The sequence below is a fragment of the Drosophila ananassae genome, chromosome XR (genome assembly GCF_017639315.1).
Source record: "Drosophila ananassae strain 14024-0371.13 chromosome XR, ASM1763931v2, whole genome shotgun sequence".
In the NCBI taxonomy this organism is placed as follows: Eukaryota; Metazoa; Arthropoda; class Insecta; order Diptera; family Drosophilidae; genus Drosophila; species Drosophila ananassae.
This window is the reverse complement of record NC_057932.1, coordinates 16,539,133-16,561,430: the sequence shown is the minus strand read 5'-3', so window position 1 is coordinate 16,561,430 and position 22,298 is coordinate 16,539,133. Positions and strand designations below refer to the sequence as shown.

Sequence of the window (22,298 nt, the reverse complement as noted above, 5' to 3'; positions counted from 1 at the left end):
AAAATAATAAACACTAAAGTAAAGAAAATCTTAAATTAGTTGTAAATTCGATGTATTAATGAAAAAAAAGTAAAAATAATCTGTATGTAATGTATAAAGAGAGAAAAAAATCAAACAAAAAAATTACAAAAATTTTGAAATTTTTTTCAATGGTGGGTTTTTCAAAATTATTCACTCTTATTTTTTAATTTGTCTATTTTACTATTTTTTTGTTTGATTTAAATATTCTACATTTTTATTTAAGTCTGCACAAAGTTGCCATATTTTTATTTTATTGCCAGATCGAGAAAAAACCATGGCGCCAATATTCAAAAATTCTATGAGATTAATTTAACTTTTTTTTTTATTATTTTTTCCTTAAATATCAGTTAAATATTACCTTCATTTTAAGTTTAAATATTTGGTTTATTATTTAAAGAATTATTTGATATTTAAAACGTTTTATTTTAAATTTGTTAAGAAAAATTTGTGAATCAACTATTATTATTAATGTTATTACTATTATTTTAGTAAATAAAAAGTAAATATTTTGGGTTCTTTATACAAGTTTTCAAAAATATTTTTTTTTAAAAAGTATATGTTTTCAAAGAACTAAAGAATGTTTTAAAAAATATAGTTATAATTTATGATTATAAAATGTTTTACAATTTATTTTATTACTTAAATTATTCATAGTATTTAAACTTTAAAAAAAATGTAAAAAATTTCAGCCAATGTTGCCACACTTTTTAAGAGCCAGTGGCAGCCCGCCCGAAAGTTTCGTTTTTCATCCAAACGGCGGAAAGCCAAGAGGAGCTCCCTTTAGTCGCAACTTTGACTTGTTGTTCGACGGTTGGCATTTCCTCCACTTTTTCCGGGCGACTCTCCCTCGATTTTCCGGTCGTTTTTGGCGCGCCAGTGAAAATATTCAAACGATAACCCCGAAAATAGTGTTTTTTTTTTAGAAAAATGGACAGGCTGGAGAGTCAAAGAAAGGGCCGAGGTCCCTAGAAAATCATAAAATATTAATTTCAATAAAATTTTAAATTTATAAAAAAAAATTGTAAACAAAATAAAAAATTATAAAATGCCTGTGAAAAAGGTTGCCGTCAAGGAATATGATTCGCAGGACGAGGCCAGCACCGAGTTGCTGGAGAAGCTCAAGCATCTGGATCGTCGTGTGGAGATCGTCGAGGATGGTGCCGGAGGAGGTGGCCGCGGTGGGAAGACCTCCACCGCCTGGTGGCAGTCCGTGAAATGGAAGTCGGCCCTCAATCACATCGGATTGCTCGTTTCGCTGTCCATTTATTGCGGCGTGGGCGGTTTGGTAAAAACGTGTTTCCATTTTTCCCACTAGACCCGAACATAACTAAACAAATATTTAATTATTATTTATTTTTTTTCCTTTCTGCCTTCTTTTGTTTTCTGTTTTGGTTTATGCTTTTTGTTTTTATTTTTATTTTTTCTATTTTGTGGCTGCCGTGAAACATGCAAAAATGAAAATGATTTTTGCCGAAAAACGGCGAGCATTCAAAAGTTTGTTTGGCGGCAGATCCGAAAAATCCTAAAAATTCGAAAAACCAAAAACCCATAAATACAGTAAGTAATCGGAAAGGTAAATTAATTAAATATTTAAAATATTTAGAACTTTTTTAGTGGAGAATATATAAAAATTTAGAAATAAATGTAAAGTAAAAAAAGATTTGATTAAAATTTTAATTTTAAGATAATAAAGAAAAACATAATAATAAATTTAAAAAAAATATGTTTTTTTTTTTATAAATAATTTGTATAATTTATAAAACAAATTGAAGATATAATAGAAGTGACTAAACTTGATCTAAATTTAAAATGTAAAATAAATTGAGATATTCAAAGCAGAGCTCAAATTGGGCTCTAAAATATGTTTTAAAAAATAAAAATAAATTTAATCCATACCACGGTTTAACTTTCCCATACCTTACTGTATAAATACGAATAAAAACAATAATCCAAACAGAGCCAAAATTTATTGCAGTGAAAATAGTAAAAATTAGCCCAAAATTAAGTCATAAAACTATTTTGTACATTTAAGTGCACCGCCCTCGGCCCCGCCCACCGACCCACCGCTAATTGCCGGAGGAATATGAAAAAAAAAATTATATATTTATATTCCAGTCGCACATGAAAAGGGGGGCGGGGATCGGGAGGACGAGGAAGTGCATCCATGGTGGCAGACCATGTCCGACCATGGGAGCCATAGAGGATCCATGGGATTTTCTTTTTTGTTATTTTTGGGAAATTTTGTGAAATTTGGGCCTTGTCTAAACATTTACATTTTCGCCAATGACGTCGTTTTGGCCAAGAAATGGAGAAAAAAAACAAAAAAAGAAAAACTACTGGCCGCACTGACCGGTCTGGTGTTCGAAATTGATGCCGTCAGTTGTCCGAGACCCGAGACTGCAAAATAGCTGCAGTTAATAGGGAATAGCCTCTGAAATACACTGAAAAAAAATACTACAAAAATATATTATTTTATATTATTTAATAAATAAATTAATGGAAAATTAGGAATTTTTAGAGAGAAACTAATAAGTGCTTAAATAAATCCTTAAAAGAAGGACTCATTTTGGCAAAAATAATTCACCTTTTTAAACCTCTTTAAATCAAATAAAAAATAGCTTTATATCCTAAAAAAATATCTTTAAGTTGTAGAATTGTGTAGAATTCTTCGCAGTGCCATTTGAAAAAAGGTACACCCGCCAAAGGACTGCGCGGGAGGCAGGAGCTTAATTGTCGTGTCCCAGGACTTGACATATGGCCGAGTGTCGTGCCGGCGTGGTATTTGTTATATTGCCTCTCAATTTCCTCAAGCACCGACAATTACGGGGCAAATAAGGGGAGGGTGGAGATGTGGCAAGGATATAGAAAGGATATGGCGAGGATTAGCTCAGAAGTAGGTGGAGTAGGTGGGGTCTCCTCAATGAGCTGTATTAATGGCAATCGAAGTGAATCCTGATTGATATTTCTAATAAAAAAAGAGATTTCATTTAGTAGGATTAGTTAGGATTTTTTTATAAATACAATAATTAAAATTAAGAATGACTTAAAGAGTTTTTAATTTCTTAATTTTAGGGTTTAAGGGTTTAATATTTATTTGTTTTGAAATTATTGTTTTCTAACTCCTTAAAGGAAGTAAGCTTAAAATAAGTTTAAAAATTATAAAAAAAAACGTTATGGTTTTTAAAAAAGTTGTATTAAATTAAAAAATATGTTTACTATTTTTGTATATTTTATTATGCTTTTAGAATAGTTTTGTTGTCTTTTTCCTGGAAATGCAAAAAAACGAGAATCAATTTTTTATTGACTTGCCCCGCCTTGGCAGCCAACATGATTCATGATGGCCTTAAATTCTTGGTTATTTCTGGTCAAAATCAAATTAGTTTCTGGTTGAAGCTCCCCCCTAGCCCCTGGTTGGCCCATTTATGTAGTTGGCCCGGCCCTATCAACACCTCGCTGATATATCTGGCCATTTGCGCAGATTTCTGGCAACAAGAGCTGGGCATTAATCAGGCAACACATTCGCATTCATATGGATTATTGGATGGTCGGGATGGAATAACCCCCTATTGCCCCTTAACCACCACCCCTACTACTGGACCACCCCCTTCAATCCTGTCTAGAATTCCCACCACTACCCCCCCCTTTTTTTGGCCAAAATCACAAACACATGTTGGCCAATTATGCCCACTTTTTATTTAAATTGTTCATTAAAAATAAAAATAAATAGTAATATTAATAATAAAAATATTTCAATTACTTAATATTTTTTAATTTAATTTATTGAAGTTGACCCCTTTTTTTTAACCCTTTTCAAACTATTTATTAAACGGATATGAATTCTTGGACATTCAACGGATATCACTTTGAAGTTTTTCCTTCGGAATTTTTCCTGAGATTTTTCCTTAGATTTTTCTTAGATTTTCCTCATATTTTCCTTTAGATTTTCACACTTTTTCTCCCCCCTTTTTTTGTTTGCGGAAATCAGTTTTGTGTCAAGTGACCGGCTAAGGAAACTTGTTTTTCTGGGATTAGTTTTCAAAAAAAAAGTAGGTGCCAAGTTTGTAAATAGCATTGAATTATGATATTAGGAAGGGCTTAAGGGGTTTTCTTGGCTAGAGGGTAATAGTTTTTTAAAGATATTATTTAAGGGGTGTTTAATTAAATTTTTAAAAATAAATAGTGTACAAAAATAAAAAGACTATTTTTCAAGGTTTTCTTTAAAATAAGACCACCTTAAATAGTCCTAACTTAAAAAAATAATCTTCTAAATACTTAATAAATTAAAAATAAAACTCCCATTAATCCCCTCATCAGAAACCACTCCAGATAAGCCACTTTAAAGCCAAATTAAAAATAAAAAGACTTAATAGACTTTTGTTAACGAGTCCTGGTAACCATGGAGAGCAATTGGCTTTTATCCTTTTATGGCTTTGTTACTGGTTCGTTGTCTTTAATCCCAGGAAGTTTGTTTATTAATTAGGGCCAGGACACAGGATACCCCAGGGGGAGGGAGAGGGGTAGGAAGGACTCTTAAGCTCAAATTGCAGGCCAAACAGCCTCCCTATCACATATGGCCCGAACGAAAGTGGCTATAAATCATTTTAATTAGCATTTTGTAGCATACTTGAAGGCGTCATCGATTCGTCTATCTCGCGAGTCCTTCGTGCGTGTGTGTGTGAGTGTGTCCTTTGAAAAATTTGAGTTGTTTTAGGCCAAAAGAATTAAGTTGTTTGGCCAAAAAACACAGCCAATTAGACAGAAGTTAACCCAACCCAGTTTCTTTTCTTCTTTAGACTTTCTTTTACTTTCTCTTATTATAAGTGTGTGTGTGTGTGTGTGTGTGTGTGTAGCATGTGTGTGTGTGTGTTTATCTGATTAACTGACCCATCCAAGCCTACCCAGACATGAGTTTTCATATCAAGGACGATTCAGTTGGCCCTGAAATGGAAACCAGAACCAAAAATCACAGGAACTAGGCTCGGCTCTCCATTCTCGATTGTTTGCAACAGGAAGGTGGGAGGAAAATGGTGGGGAAATGGAGGAAAATGGTGGGAAATGCGGAAAAATTACGTCAGGCCTACATTAAGGGAAATCGCTTGTTTTCTTGACAGTTTTTTCTCCTTTTTTTTGCTTAACATTTATTTAAAAAAAGTAAAATAAATACTTATATTTATAAATATAAAATAAAATATATAATATAATATTTATCATTGTCCTAAATCCTTTAAAAAAATAAAATATAATTTATTTTCCTTAAAAGAAACACCTTTCTTCCCAAAAACAAAACACAAAACCAAACTCCTTCTAACCAAAATCCCTCCCCAAAAGTCACTTCAACTTTGGTTTGCTAATGAAACCATTAGGTTCGAACGCCCTAAGCTAGGCAACACTTTGTTCTGTATCAGTTTTCCACTCTTTTTTTGCCGAATTCTGTTTGCAAATTCCAATCATGTGTCCCCCCGAAAAAAAAAACAACCAAAAATTGCGTGCAAATTGCCGAACAATGACAGGACAACCGATTCGTTTCGATCCAAAATCGAGACAAAAGGTCAATACTGGAACCCCCCCTTAATAGTAGGGGGTGGAGTGCTAAAACTTTTCTTTTGCAAATCCAAAAGTGTTCAAGTGTATTAACAAAAGTGGCAGATGAAGTTCTGCGGCCCATCAATCGGGTCACGCATGAGGCATACAAATCACACAATATTTCAATTTATATTCAAAAAAAAAAAAGAGTCAGAGGTCAGTCATAAAACGGCTAGGTCATCCACTTACAACAAAATGTAAATTGAAAAAGAAATAGTCTTGGGTTTATAAAGAAAATCTACTTAAATTACTTGATTTTCTACGAAAATTGGCAAGAAATAGTTTGTATTTTGTTTCTTTCTTAAAATATATTTAATCATTTTATTTTTCAATAAAAATATTTCAAAGAAATGTAAACAATATTTATTCAGAAAACTTAGAGTCTCTAGAACCAGCATAATTTTTTTTCAAGTGTATAAAACACTTAACTAAATAAGAAAACAAATCTTTGAAACTTTCAATAAATTAAACTTCATCAGACTATAGGCTAAGGTGTTTGTTACTTTTTTTATTTTTACACATGTCCAATCAACAGATACAAGATAAAAGATACAAGATTCAAGATACCCGTACAAATTATTTCTGGCCAGAAGCCAAAAGCCAAATAGCCAAAATGTATAAAAAAAATGAGAAAGAAGAACCAACGTCAAGTGGGAAGTGGCCGTAAAATTATGAACAAATTATGCGCCGACAGGCAGGTGACAAGTATCTGACAGATTTATGCGGCCAGTCACCGAGTGTGAAATGAATTAAATTTATACTATTTATCCCCCTTAGGGGATCTATCCCCTCTCCACCCCACAAACCCATACAACGTCGCGTGTCTTGGCTAAAAATAAAAATATTTTGGGAAAAATTGAGTCATTCTTGTGGCGGGGGATATCTTTGTTTTCCCCGCGAGACAAATTAAGTGGAAATATATATATCTTTCGATATATATTTGTTTATGCCAATATAGAATTGGGGTTGCAAAGTGCATGTAGCAGTTAACCCGATTTCGCTTAAAGCCTCAATCAATCAATCAGTCCATCCATCAAGCCATCAATCGTTAATGTCCCAGCCAGTTGGTTTCTACCACTTATCAGTTTTTAACTTTTTAATCATTTGTTTACATGATGGTTTTTATTTATTGAGTTTATTTTTATAAATTAAAGTTTGTTGATTAAAGAAGTTTACAATTTAAGATAGTTGTTGGTATTTTTTAAAATTTTTAATAGTTATGTAGTATTATTATTTTTCTTTTTAGGCTTCTTTTGAAATCCTTTCTACTTCCTTTATTATTCTTTTGTTTTAATTTCTTTCTTTATTTATTTATTATTTATTATTTTAAACTTCCTGTGTTTTTCTCTGTTAAATTATATATTTTCTTAAATATTTATTTAAAGACTTCACCCAGTTTTCTGGTAATTAAAGAATATACACGTCATTGTCTTGACAAAAGCAACAATTATATTCCAGACCGCCACCGAGAATGTTTTCAGCATCAGTGCCTCTATTTTTTGTTTTTTTATCACTTAAAAACACTGAAAAAAATAGTACAGACTTTTAGGCATTTAAACTATGGTTTATGATGGTTTTAACTATAATTTTTAATATGATTTAAGAGCAATTTAGGTATATTTATTATTTAAAACTAAAAACTCTTTTAAATAATTTTCCAATAAAAAGTTATAATGAAATTTAATAATATTCATTTTCTCTTATACAAAATATATAAATTTCTGAATCAACTAAAATTTCCCTAAGTGTCTCCATCATTCTCACATCATTCTCACTCTTGTTGATGTTTTTTTTGGGATTGGGATATTCTTCTGGGATTTCTTGCCGCCTCTGGCCCAAGCGGCGTATGAGTAATATGCGTATACGTGATTTTTTTAATGCCACGGCAACAAGCAATCAGACACAGCACCGAATTGAAAAAAAAAAACGAATCTTTGTTTAATTATTTAACATATTTTTTCTTGTACAATGTACATTTTGTATCTTTGAAGGTGGAAGCGAATAGACTTGAAGAATTCCGGGGAAAATAAATTGAAAATCATTTGTAAACTATTTGGGGGGGAAATTAAAGTATAATTATGATGATGATTGTTTCGGAATGGCTGTTGATTTTTTCCGTTTCGGCTTATAATTATTAATTATTGTTGTTTTGTCTGTCTGTCAAAATAAACTATTCATAAAAATCTCATTTTTTTTATTCTTCTGGCATTAATAATTTTCGGAAATTTATGTCTCGCTCTGATTGTTGATTTGATTTTGATTTATTTATTTGTTTAGCATAAAAATAGGGGGGATGAGGGGGTGGATGGCTGGTCTAGGTGCTGAAAAACACAGGTTTCAGTGTGAAATTTAAATTGGCCAAAAAAAAAAAAACCAACAGACGTGAAAAATAACAATAATAAGAAACAAATTTATGTGGAGTTGGCATGTCAAGGTTCGAACTGTGTTGTTTTTCCCCAAGTTTTCTTCATTTTTGTGGGTGGTTTTCTCCAAAAATAAAGGAAGTGGCTTATAACAAAACGTTCGACGTCAAATTAGCATAATTGAAAAGGAAAGTGGGGATTTTTTTTGGGGGGATTTGGTTTAAGCCAAGAAAGTACTTCCTTCCAAACAAATAAATCTTGAATGCTCTTTTTTTTTGGTGAAATTCTTTGCCAAGAAATTATTTGGCAAGACTTGTTGTTTTTGAGGCAAAACATATGCTTTATGATTTGTTGAAATTTGATTTATTTCCCACTGGTCTCTTAATAAATTTTATTTACATAAACTCTCATTTAAATGATTTATAACAGATGTGGGATTTTTTTTTAGAAAAGAGATCAACAGGTTCTTGAGGAATTTACTTTGAACTCGTTGAAATGTAATGTTTTTTAAAAGAGATTTTTTGAAGGAATAATAAAAATCATATTTTCTAAATATATTTTTATAATTTAAAAATATTTTTGTTTACCCTTTTCTCTTATAAAATGCGAATAACCCCTCTATACACTGCAAAAAATACACTTTCTTTCAGCAAATTAAACCGCAGCAATTACCTGAATAGCATAGAAAGCAAAGCAAAGCACAAAAGTAGCAAAGCAAGGAATCGCAACAAGGATATGCATAAAAAAATAAAAAAAACTAGAACTCGGTCAGAACTTCTTCTTGGCTTTTGGCCATTCTGGCGCCTTTGCGTGCCAGCCCGTGCAAAAAAAAAAAAAAAAAAAATAGAAAAAATACTCCCCAAAAAGTCAGTCCCATTAACTTACCTACGAAACCCGTCCCACCTCCTTCTCGCCTTTCAATTACCCCACTCCCCCCCATCCACCCCTCAAGAATTGACGCAGCTTTGATTGTTTTTTTTTTTTTCTATATTTTTTTTTTATTTGTCGACACAATCTTTAGCATTTTCTTTGACAGAAGGAAGGAGAAGTCCTGGCACGCGAGCCTCAAAGACCTGAAAAGCAACTCAATTTTTAAAGAAATCGCAGCAGCAGAAGGCGATCCTTAAAAGCTAGTATTATAGGGTATTATAAAGGGTATAATAGGCCAATAAGAAGACTTTTTATCAGAAATCTTACTAGAAAATATTTATACTGAAAAATCTAAGGAGAGAGAAGGGTCTTACTATTTAACAGAGAAGTACCGGGTATCTTAGTGTTATTTTTTTAGATTACTTTATTCATACTTTAGTTTAAGCCTAAAATATTAAAGTTAAATAAAAAATCGAATAATATTTTATAAATTACATTTCAAAAAAATTTATTTTTGGGCAGTATAGCTTTTAAAATTAAAAGAAAAGAAACTTTTTCTTAGTATTTTTATATCTTTTTAATATTACATTTGTTTCTTTTTTTAAGAAATTAATTGTCTAAATTTTAGGAAGGCTTTTATTTATAGTTTATCAATTTAATTTAAATATTTTTTAATATATTTTATTAAATTCTTAAAAAACCCCACCATATTAAAAGATTCATACTCGAGTTGGAATTGAAAAAAATCGCAGGCTTGCAGAAAGTTGCGTGCAAAATTTTTGCATGTCAAAATGGCGTTGATTGATGATGACTTTTAGTGCGTTAGTGTGTGTGTGTGTGTGTGTGTGTGTGTGGGTGTAAGTGTAAGTGTAAGTGTAAGTGTGTGTGTTAAATGCATATAATGCGCATACGCAGCGTTTGATAGGAAAGGGGAGTTACTGAATAAAAAAAAGGATGTTTGAGGCCACGGACTTGACTCAACATATTTTCCGCCAAGAATTGAGCGACAAGCGGTAAACAATAAAATCACTTACAACCACAAACACACTAACACACACAACCATACACACACACACCCTCACACACACTCTAACACACAGTAGTGTAAATAAATTGATGTAATACTTTGGCTGGAACTTTGACAGGCAACAAAATGCATTAAACTTTTGCCTCCTGCCATCGCAAAAGGGGGGGTAGCAGTTATGAAAGTTGCATAAGTTGATTATGGAGATTGTGGAGGTGGTGGTGGGGGGTTCATATGTGTTCTATAGACTTAATGCTAAACACACAAACGGAGGCACTTAATCGCCTTAAGGTCTTAAGGTCTTCAAATTGAGAACTAACTTTGAGTTAAAAAAGTTAAATTGATTTTGAAATAAATAGCTACAGGATATATTTATTTCATTTAAAGGATATTAATTAGCCTTCCTATAAATTTATCATTAAAATGTACTCTCTTTAATATCTTAAATTAATTTCTTAAAGAAAAACCAATTAAGAACCATCTCATGATCATATTTTGAGTGGCAGACCTCCCTCCTACCAGAAAAGCTATCAGTTTCATGATTTGACCGACACTTGTCCAAAAATATGATGCCATCTTCTATGCAAATTGAAAATAAATAAAAACGAAATCTAAAATGAAAAATAAAATAGAATAAAACACACAATCATCAGTGTGAGCTGCGAAGAACTGGCAATCTCATTAGCGAACAAATTCATCCGGCAGCTGGCCACAACACAGTGTCAATCAAAAGTCTACACCCCCTCTTGGATAGATGCCAAAAAATATTAGGGACTGGAAGGGGGGGTCCTGCTGTGATTGCCAGTTCATAATTAGGAAATTAAAAAGCTATTATTTAAAAGTCGACAACATGAATTATTTCTTAGATTATATTTGTTAATTTTTTAAAGGTTTTTTGGTAGATTTTTTTTAGTAAATTTTATTTTTAATATTATTTGTATAGTGTATATATATTTTGGTTTTTTTTTGAATCTCATTAAGACAGTTGAGCAGTCAAGGGCTTGTCTGTCAGTTTGAACAAGTTTTGGTCAGTTTCTTGTTAATGAGCTTAAAATTAAGATGATTTTCCAAATTTAAACAGCTCTGAGACAGGTTAGAGGTGTGTTTTATTTTAGCCTTATATATTATTATTTTTTATCAGTTATCTCTTTTTATTTTGAGCATAAAAATGACTCATAATTTATTCATGATTTAATTTAGTTGTAAGCTGGGCAATTTCCGGGAAACTTTTAATGAAAACACGCAAGGTTTTAAGCTAAAATGTGAGACTTGGAGATATAATAATTGGTATTTTTTTAATTACAAAATTAATTTTAAGTATTTAAAATATAGATAAATAAGATTAATGAATAAAAAGTACAGTTAATTTTACTTTTATTAAATTATATTAAAGAATTTTCATTGAAAACCCTTGCTTCTAAAATCGTTATTTTTAATATTTAATAAATAATTCTTGGTCCCAACTTTGATGTCAAATTTTACGTTAATTTGGCTTGTAATTTTGTTTTTTTTTTTTTGCCATGTGGCACGCAATCTTAAGACCTTCTTCGACGGGCTTTAATCTTTTTGGCCGTCTCTCCGGCTCTTTAGCCTTCAGCTGCCATGTTTGGATTTTCTCGGTTTTCTGGCTGAAAAAAACGCGCCAAAAACGCACACAAATCAAATCTGGTGGGCGAAAAGGGCAAAGAGCGGGGCATTGGGTGGAGAAGGGGGGTGAGGAAGGGGTGGTCGCATATATATTAACTTTAACAGCTGATTTGTTGTCGTGGCATGTAAATTGTGCGCGTGGGGTTGAGTTTCTTTTTTTTTTTTAACTTGTCACGTGCTGATGGACACGCAAAAAAAAAAATACATAAAAAAAAACTGAAACGTATACAAAATTCAAATAAATAAATATAAAAAAAGGGTGGGTCTTTCGTGTAGTTGAAGGGGGGGAGTGTATATGCTTAGAGCTCAAGTCGGATTTGTTGCGACTTTTGACCTGACAGGCCTCCCAGTGGGGTCAAGTGCTGTTCTTTATTCTATTTCCTGTTTATTTTACTTTAAAAAGTATAAAAAATATTGTTTTAAAATTAATTATATATTTTTATTTTTATTTGTTAAGTGTTTTATATTTTTGAGATTTTTAGTAAATATTAAAAAGGGTTAAGGAGGTCAGTTAAGCGTAGTTTTTATTTTAATTTTGAGAACAAAAAGCTTAGCTTCTTTAAGAGTTAAGAATTAATTTTAAAAGGCTTAAAACTCTTATAAATTAAGGTTTTTTTATTAACAACAATTTCTATATAATTCTTTTTAAATCCAAAAAAAACTTCTGTCAAAATCCAAGCCTCTTTAAGAAGAGATTTCTGATGATTTCCGAATCCCGAGTGTCCTGAGGGAAATCAACTGTGTGGCATGTGTGGCAAGTCCAGTGTCCAGAGTCTAGACCCGATAATGATAACAATCTCGGGATTTGTTTTTTGGCACTGGACTCTCGGCCCAGCCCACTTATTTGGCCAAAATTTGGGTCAAAAGGGAGACATTAGCATAAAATGGACATCCGAAAGTGGTGCGGAATGGAATGGCACTTTTTGTGTTGGAAATTGGTTAATTAACAGCAGGTGGGGCTCAAATTATCATACCACCTTCCTCGTTTTTTAATTTGATTTTGGGTCTTCTTTTTTTTTTTTGTTTCTGCTCTTAACTTGGCCATAATAATTACACATAAATATGTCAAGTGGCAGGAGAAGTTCAAGAGAAGAAAAAGTGCCAAGTGCCCTGAAATGGCCAGCCATGGGCGGTCGGCAATAAAATCCCATAATCCCATTTATATTTACGATTATAATTGGTTGCTCTCTCTTTCCTCTTTCCTGATGGCACTACGCTTTTTTTTTAAGTGTATAGAAAAGGGAAATAAAATTTTACAAAGGCCTCAAGCTGTTCCGGAGATAATTTATTTTCGAAAATTGGGTTTAAGACCTTTTTTGAAACAGTTTTTGAAGGGGAATTTTTAATATATAGTCTTTAATATTTATTGAATTTTTTTTAGGAAATAGTAAATGTTAAATACTCTAGAAATACTCTTTTGAATTTCTAAAAAAAAAAGTTTTTTTCCCTCATTATTATTTAATAAATAAATCTTCTAATAAATAAATTATTCAAACCCAATTGTATTTATTTTTTAAAAATCTAAGACCTCTTCTAAGACCTCTTCATATAAAATTCCTCTTCATAAAACACAAAAATTCCGAAAAAAACCTCTTAAGAAGTAAATTATGAGCAATTATTTGTTAAATTTTGTGAGCAAGAACTCTGAGCTTTTTATTCCCTTAATGTGCTTGTCAAATTTACGTTTTGAGAACATAAATCCCTAGCTATTTCGGATCTCAAGCCAACTAAACATAAAATCATTCAACAAGTTGCGTCGTTAACATTTTACAATAGATCTCTTGGGCCAGAAAGGCTTCAAAAGGCCATTCCGTTTTATTGCCAAAACACTCAATAAATAATGAAAAGTTAATGAACTGACAGCGATTTATGCACACAGCCCAGCTAAGAGGAAATTATATCTAATTTTTGTATCAAATCATAAACTTATAAACTCATAAAATCAACAAAAAAAAAATAGACAGGAGGCAGAAAAAACTGCTGAGATTTTTTGACGCGGCCCACCCGCGGTTTTAAACGCGCACGACACAAAAACGCACCGATACGGAAAATCTCCCAGAAAAACGCCGGAAAATGCCAACAAAAAAGCAAGAAAGGGAGTGTTTTTAGTGAGTTTGAATCGAAGTTTGTACGCCCTGAGGATTATTTATGATATTTTTTTAAAAGAATGTATTTTTAATGGCTTATATTTTCATTTTTTTAAAAGAAAGTCTAGGGTTTCTAACAGGAGGAGGTCCTGGAGGAATGATAACGATAAAATATCGATATATTTTGAAAACAATCGAGATGTATTTTTTATTTAAACAGAAAAACTCCTTGTAAGAGTATAAAAAATTAATGTTTTTGTTGTTTTATTTTTTATGTTACCCATAAACAAACAAAAATTTGTACTGGCAGGAGTAGAGTAGGGGGGCATCGAAGTAAAATAATATTTAAGGTTAAAGGGGCGCCCAATGGACGCCGTTGGCCATTTTCGCATTTACACGACGCTTCCGTTTTGGCAGAAACTCAGAAACTTTTTCCACTTCCACTACTTTCTCCACTTTCACCCATTTCCGACATTTTTCATCCAATATTTATATATTTTTTGGGGCCAGGGTCCTGCAGGTCATTGCCGCCCCTGGAACTAATTTTCAATAAATAATATCAATTTATATTTATTATGCATTGGCTTTTGGCGCATTTGGTTTTTATTTTTTTCTTCCCCCTTAAGTATTCATAATAATGTGTATTTTTTTGGGTTTTTTTGAAGCTAAATAATCATAAATAGCAAATTGAAAGATTTATTGTTATTTCTTCGAGTTCGTTGAGTGAAAGTGTCTTTGGATTTTGGTTGGATTTTGGGGGAATTTATATTATTTTGACTGAAAGATCCTTTGTTTTTATTTTTTATGGCTTTTTTAAAAAGCCTAAATGTTAAATAAATATTCTTAAATATATTTAAATATCTTGTTTATCCTGTATAGTTTTTTTTTAAATGTTTTCTTATTATTTTAAAGTTTATTAAGCCCCACAACTATTTATTATATTTTAATCGAACTAGTTAAGTTTAAATAAAAAATGTAGTCTTAAAAAAATCTCTCAATAATAAATAAACAACATAAATAATTTCTTAAATTTTATTTAAACTAAATTATTTTTTATTACTTATAAAGTATATTTATTTTTTAATATATTAATTAAATTCTAAAATATGTAGCTCTCCTAAGCCATTAGTTACACTTTTATTTTTTGCCAAAAAAACAAGCAGAGTGATTTCCATTTTTTGGCTTCCATCAGCCTTCAATCCGTGACCTTGTTCCGGATCCGGAAAAGTGCGGCCATTCCGGAAAAGTGCCGCTCAGTCTGCGGACTGTTTACGGAGCGTGGTGTTTTGTCTCGCGGAGGAAATGAATTATCACCCCCTAAATGGGCGCGCACATCATTATTATACACAGACCCCCCCTTAGAGCGCCCTAAGCCTCAGGCCCCCCCCCCAGAAAGCATTTCCCCGAATTTTCCCCATTTTTCCGCCATTGTAATGAAGAGAAATTGCGCTGGACATTGCCGGTTGTTATTATTAAAAACCAAAAAAAAAGAAAATATAAAAATAAAAACAAAAACAGAAGACAAAAGAATATATGAGAAAGATAATATATAGGAGTAGCAGCTGGGAAAATGGGATTACGGAAACTGGTTGGTCTGGAAACCATATTCTACTGAACTCCCACGAACTTGCCAATCAGGATTAGGTCCAGCCCTGTTTCGGGTATTTTGTGGAGTTACTTGAAAGGGCACACCCTAAAATGACCAAATTTACACTTAAATAAATTAAGGGGTTAAAAAATAAATAAGAAAAAAATAATATTAACCAAAGATTATAATTTAAAGGGAGTATTTTGATGGGTAATTATTAAAAACATATTTTCAAAAACTAATTTCAAAGAACCTATATATGAAGCCTTCAGTTTTTTTATTCAACATAATTTAAAGATTAATTAAAACTTAATAATCTATTTCTATCTTAAGATATTTCTCTTCTAAAAGTATTTTTTTTTTTGTCAGTGTATAGCCAAAGTCCCCCAAAATCCCCATTCAGGTGGCCACTCCATTATTTCCATATGTCGTGCGTTAATTGCCGCACATGTAAGAATCCTTTGGGGCTAAAAGGATACGGGCCAGGATCTGAGGGGGAGGGGGTGTTTGGCCAAAAGGGTTGTAGGCCAGGAGGGGATTAGAGCACTCAAGTAGCGCTGCGTGTGATTTATGATGTGCAAAATGGGGTGACAAAGTGACAAGTACCATAAGCTGGCCGAAAAGCAAAGAGTTTTGGCCAACAAGGAAGTGGCCTGGCCTGGCTGAAAACTGTGATTTTATGGCCCAAATAAATAAATTAAATAATAATTGATAAATGGATTAATAATAAATAAATATTAGATTATTGTCTTTAGAGTTGAAGCTTTAATATTTTGTGTTAAGAATAATATAAGAGGAATATTTTTTAAGTTTTTATTAAGGGAGTATAGTATCTCCAGTCTATAGTTTTTAAGCATATCTTACTAATTTTTATCTTAAAAAATATTTAAAAATTATACTTTAAATAGTACTTAGAAGTACTTAACTTGAACTTAATTTTAAAGTCCATAAGATCTTGATTTAAGCCAAGTGTCATGTCGTTTCTGGCCCTTTTGTAGCTCTGGGGACTTCCCTAATCCCTCTCCTCTTGACCCTCCTCTGGTCAGCCAACAAAAAGCTCAAAAAAGAAGCAAAATGGCCAAGATAAACCCATGTCTAATAATAATTATAATTTATGCGCCACCACAGAAATAAACCCGCAGCAGACACATCTCCCAGACAAACTTTCAACTTTCAACTCATAACTGTGTAACTTTGAATTGCCACCAAATTACAGATCTGTCAGTCATACAAGGACATACATATAATATATATATAGAACAGATATATATGTACCATCTAGAGTGTCATGACACCATTGGGGATGCTGGGAAAGGACACCAAATTAATTAGACAAATGTTGAGTTGGGGAATTGCAGTCCTGACATTGCAACTTGCAACTTGCAACTTGAAACTTTAAAGAAAAGAATTCAATTAATCTTTTTTGATTATAAGAAATACGTGCCTGGAATTCCCAAAAAATAAAAGAAAACTCTATCAATGTCATGGAGTCACTCCAAGGTCTCTCTGGGAAAAAGATAAATTGTCTGACACATTTAAATTGAATTTCTATTCGCTGTTTTTGGCCAGCATTTCCAGTGTGTGGTGGTGTTTGTTTTTAAAAATAAAACTCAAAATCAATTTGTACAAACTATTTTTATAACAAAAACAAAACAAGATGAATCGAAGACGAGCAAGAGTACTACAATTTGAACAAAAATTCCCTCCAAGATGATGTGCGAGAAATTGAATGAAGATTTGATTTTTCATTCTTTATTTTTTTCCCCCCATATTTTTTTTTTTTCGCACATAAAACGTGAAACATCAAACAAGCGGTGGAAAAAATTTCTACTGAATGGATATAATTTTTTTTTCCCATGATATTAAAATTATTTATATTTATATTTTTTTTTTTATTAATAGCCAGCGGGGGTGAAGGTTGAAAGGCTAAAGTTCAAAATCAAATGGAATTCCTGGAATTTCACAAAAACTAACTATGTTTGGGTCTAGAATTTAAACAGCAAAATATTCCTTATTTTTACTTTATATTAAATTAATTTTTTTCTATATCTTGCTTAGATATTCCGTCACTTGGAACGTCCTGCGGAGGTGGAGCGTCTAGGACATTTAAAGGATGTGGTGAAGACCCAGAGGGAGCGCTTCATGAGCACCATTTTAAACAACACCGAAGTTCATAATCTTAACGAGCTTTTAGCCTTCGAATTGGCTAAGTACGAAGCGGTACTTATTTTTTCCTAACTAAAAATTAAACTAAATTAATATTAAAAATTAATATTAAATATTTTAAAGGCCGTTCAAGAGGCTGCGGAAGGGGGACTATTAATAGTGGCCGATAAAGACTTTCCAGAGCCATACGAGCGATGGAGTATTCTTCAAGCTGTGTTCTTCTCATCGACTGTGTTAACCACTATAGGTTGGTCAGACTCTATTTAATAATAAGTTAAATATACATTTTGTATTTATTTGAAGGCTATGGCAACATTGTGCCAGTTACTACCGGTGGTAGGGTATTTTGCATTTGCTTCGCCCTCATCGGAATACCCTTTACTCTCACGGTGATCGCCGACTGGGGCAGGTTGTTTGCCACAGCGGTTTCAGTTTTCGGCAAACATATGCCAAGTAAGTTAATAAAAGTACTATTTTTCAAATTAATAATACCACTAACACATTAAAATAATTGTGAAATTACCTTAACCCACGACTTCATAAGTTTTCTTGTTAAAAATGTCACACGGCGTATGAGTAATAGTTTTAGTCCCAGCTTAATTATTTTAATTGCTAAAATAATAAAAAATATTTAAATAACGTACATAAAATAAATTAGTACCACCTTCCGCATTGATTTTTACAGGGTATACGATTCTAGTAGGGTTTTTTGCAGGGGGTTCCCTTCAAAAATTCTGGGGACATCATATTTTTTAAATTTTTTCTAAAAATTTCCAGGGGGTTCCCTTCAAAAACACCGGGAATGGCACTTTGAGCGCCCCGAAGGCCATATCTCTGCCAATTCTCATCCGATTCTCAAGCGGAGTGCCATTTTGGACTCGGGGATTCAATCCCCATCATTCTGCATCAAAATCTGGGGACATCATATTTTTTAAAGTTTTTCAAAAAATTTCCAGGGGGTCCCCTTCAAAAACACCGGGAATGGCACTTTCAGCGCCCCGAAGGCCATATCTCCGGCAATTCTCATCACATTCTCAAGCGGAGTGCCATTTTGGACTCAGGGATCTATTCCCCATCATTCTGCATCAAAATCTGGGGACATCATATTTTTCAAATTTTTTCAAAAAATTTCCAGGGGGTCTCCTTCGAAAACACCGGGAATGGCACTTTGAGCGCCCCGAAGGCCATATCTCTGCCAATTCTCATCCGATTCTCAAGCGGAGTGCCATTTTGGACTCGGGGATTCATTCCCCATCATTCTGCATCAAAATCTGGGGACATCATATTTTTTAAAGTTTTTCAAAAAATTTCCAGGGGGTCCCCTTCAAAAACACCGGGAATGGCACTTTCAGCGCCCCGAAGGCCATATCTCCGGCAATTCTCATCAGATTCTCAAGCGGAGTGCCATTTTGGACTCGGGGATCTATTCCCCATCATTCTGCATCAAAATCTGGGGACATCATATTTTTTAAAGTTTTTCAAAAAATTTTCAGGGGGTCCCCTTCAAAAACACCGGGAATGGCACTTTGAGTGCCCCGAAGGCCATATCTCTGCCAATTCTCATCCGATTCTCAAGCGGAATGCCTTTTTGGACTTGGGGATCTATTCCCCATCATTCTGCATCAAAATCTGGGGACATCATATTTTTCAAATTTTTTCAAAAAATTTCCAGGGGGTCTCCTTCGAAAACACCGGGAATGGCACTTTGAGCGCCCCGAAGGCCATATCTCTGCCAATTCTCATCCGATTCTCAAGCGGAGTGCCATTTTGGACTCGGGGATCTATTCCCCATCATTCTGCATCAAAATCTGGGGACATCATATTTTTTAAAGTTTTTCAAAAAATTTCCAGGGGGTCCCCTTCGAAAACACCGGGAATGGCACTTTGAGTGCCCCGAAGGCCATATCTCTGCCAATTCTCACTTGATTCTCAAGCGGAGTGCCATTTTGGACTTGGGGATCTATTCCCCATCATTCTGCATCAAAATCTGGGGACATCATATTTTTTAAAGTTTTTCAAAAAATTTTCAGGGGGTCCCCTTCAAAAACACCGGGAATGGCACTTTCAGCGCCCCGAAGGCCATATCTCTGCCAATTCTCATCCGATTCTCAAGCGGAATGCCTTTTTGGACTTGGGGATCTATTCCCCATCATTCTGCATCAAAATCTGGGGACATCATATTTTTCAAATTTTTTCAAAAAATTTCCAGGGGGTCTCCTTCGAAAACACCGGGAATGGCACTTTGAGCGCCCCGAAGGCCATATCTCTGCCAATTCTCATCCGATTCTCAAGCGGAGTGCCATTTTGGACTCGGGGATCTATTCCCCATCATTCTGCATCAAAATCTGGGGACATCATATTTTTTAAAGTTTTTCAAAAAATTTCCAGGGGGTCCCCTTCGAAAACACCGGGAATGGCACTTTCAGCGCCCCGAAGGCCATATCTCTGCCAATTCTCATCCGATTCTCAAGCGGAGTGCCATTTTGGACTCAGGGATCTATTCCCCATCATTCTGCATCAAAATCTGGGGACATCATATTTTTCAAATTTTTTAAAAAAATTTCCAGGGGGTCCCCTTCGAAAACACCGGGAATGGCACTTTGAGCGCCCCGAAGGCCACATCTTCGGCAATTATCATCCGATTCTCAAGCGGAGTGCCATTTTGGACTCGGGGATCTATTCCCCATCATTCTGCATCAAAATCTGGGGACATCATATTTTTTTAATTTTTTCAAAAAATTTCCAGGGGGTCCCCTTCGAAAACACCGGGAATGGCACTTTGAGCGCCCCGAAGGCCATATCTCCGGCAATTCTCATCCGATTCTCAAGCGGAGTGCCATTTTGGACTCGGGGATCCATTCCCCACCATTCTGCATCAAATCTAACAACTACATTTTATTTTGAAATTTGTTCTCTTATTTTCTGGAAGGTCTCCTTTAAATTCTTGAAAAAACGGTTGGGGAGCACTATGTGGCCCCCAGGAAAGGGTATAGGTTCAACTTTTAATCCCAAAATATTATTTGTTAAAAAAAAATGTATTTTAAAATAATTATTAATAGCGCCCTCCTCCTCGATTCTCATAGGTTGTACTTAATCAACTTGAAAATAATATTTTTTTATTTTAATTTTTTTTTTAAATAGTGTTCATTTTTTTAAATATTATTCGTACGGTTGCTCTGTGGAGTCTCTTTCCCCCTAAAAAGCTTATCCTTCTCTATTGTTTTCTTAGCCAAACCAAAGTTTACCAATTTTATTGGCAAGACCTGGTTCTACGCCATTCTGGCCGTGTGCTTCCTGGGCGTTTACTTGGCCGCCGGAGCTGGCCTTCTTCTGCTTTGGGAGGACGATTGGACCTTCTTCGATGGCTTCTACTTTTGTTTCATAACCATGACGACGATTGGCTTTGGTGATTTGGTACCAAGTGGGTATTATTTAAGCATAACTATTTTTTTATTTAATTATCTTTGAAACCCTTTTTAGAGAAACCCAATTACATGTTGTTGTGTACTTTGTATATTCTAATTGGCTTGGCCCTGACATCGACTATTATTGAGTTGGTAAGACGACAGTATGCTACCAGTTGGGCTAAACTTCAGGTAAATATAAGATAAGACATAATAGACTATAATAGAATAGTATAAAATAATAAATATATTTTTTAAACATTTTTTTATTATTATTTTCTAGGAACTATCTGGACCCATGGCGGAGACCTTACGACGTTTGGGAGAAACTGCTGGCACAGGTCTAGATTACACAGCTCTGCAGAAGGTCCTGACGGTAATTAGTATTTTCATAAAATATTTATAATCTAATCTAATATATATTTAATTAAATTTTTAAGGTATCTATGCCCAAGTGGAATACGAACAAAAAGAACGAACACAGTCCCGATATTGCTGCCTTGGAGGCAATCACAAATGCGATATTAAAAGAAGTCAAGGAGGCCCAAAATAACAAACCAAAGGTCCTGCAAATTGTCATCTACGAGTCGTCTGTCTAAAAAAATTAAAAATAATAATACTAATTTAGAAAAAAAAAACGAAAACAGAGAGGTCTTCCGTAGCATACTTGTGGGCATTTTGGTTGAAAAACAAAACAAAAATTGAAATAATATCATGATGGAAAAAAATATCAAATGTAGTTAGGCTTCCGCTTCATCCATGGGTACAGTGGGCACTGGCTAGAGCGTACACTGCCAGACTTCCACAAGTCAGTGTCCGTACTTATATAGCTATTATATAGTCAAAAAAAAAATGTCTAGGCAATAATCATATTGCTCATACGTACTGAGATCAGCAAAATAAAAACAAAAAATCAAAAAAAAATTAATTAAATATCTTAAGGCTTAGTTTTAAATTAAAATGATATTTTTTTTTTGAGGAACTGTAAGCTTAAGTTATCAGTAATATTAATTGTAACTCTTGTCCATACTATATACTATCATAAATGTCATCTTAAAAATAAATCAAAAAAGACTTTCACAATACTAGTTATTATTCATTTATTTTAATTTAAAATTTTAAATCTTCTTTAAAATGGTTAAGCTTATTTTTAAAACCTACTTAAAGCTTGGTATTTTTTATCTACTTTACTTAAAAGCTAAAGAAGCTTTAACTAAATTTCTCTGGAAGCTTTGGAAAGAACTGAGATTTTCGAGGGCGGTTCACATGATCCGATTCTGCGAAAGACCCCAACGAGGCCCCTCGTTATCCCTCTGATTATTGCTCTAAAATACAGTGGGAAAAATGTCTGGACATCTTAGATATAATTCTGTCAGTTTTGAGATGAATTTTATCTGAAAAGTACCGGATATGAATATTATGAATTATTTTCTGAAGAAAATAAACAGTTTTGGGGTTATTATTATAAAGAAATGTTTTAAAATCCTCAAAAAACAGGTCTTATTGTTTAGTTTCTTGTCTTAGTTTGTGGAGTATATTTCGGGT

General features: G+C 33.4%; 1 protein-coding gene across 1 annotated transcript; it reads left to right on the top strand.

The window, feature by feature from the left end:
- Positions 1-121: 121 nt before the first annotated feature.
- LOC6505161 (TWiK family of potassium channels protein 7) lies at positions 122-21,842 on the top strand. The gene is made up of 8 exons (XM_001965424.4): positions 122-1,306; positions 17,242-17,403; positions 17,473-17,596; positions 17,653-17,802; positions 20,579-20,770; positions 20,830-20,945; positions 21,037-21,129; positions 21,194-21,842. The coding sequence occupies exons 1-8, from the start codon at positions 1,067-1,069 to the stop codon at positions 21,350-21,352; spliced, it is 1,236 nt and encodes a 411-aa protein (XP_001965460.3). The 5' UTR covers positions 122-1,066; the 3' UTR covers positions 21,353-21,842.
- The last annotated feature ends 456 nt before the right edge of the window (positions 21,843-22,298 follow it).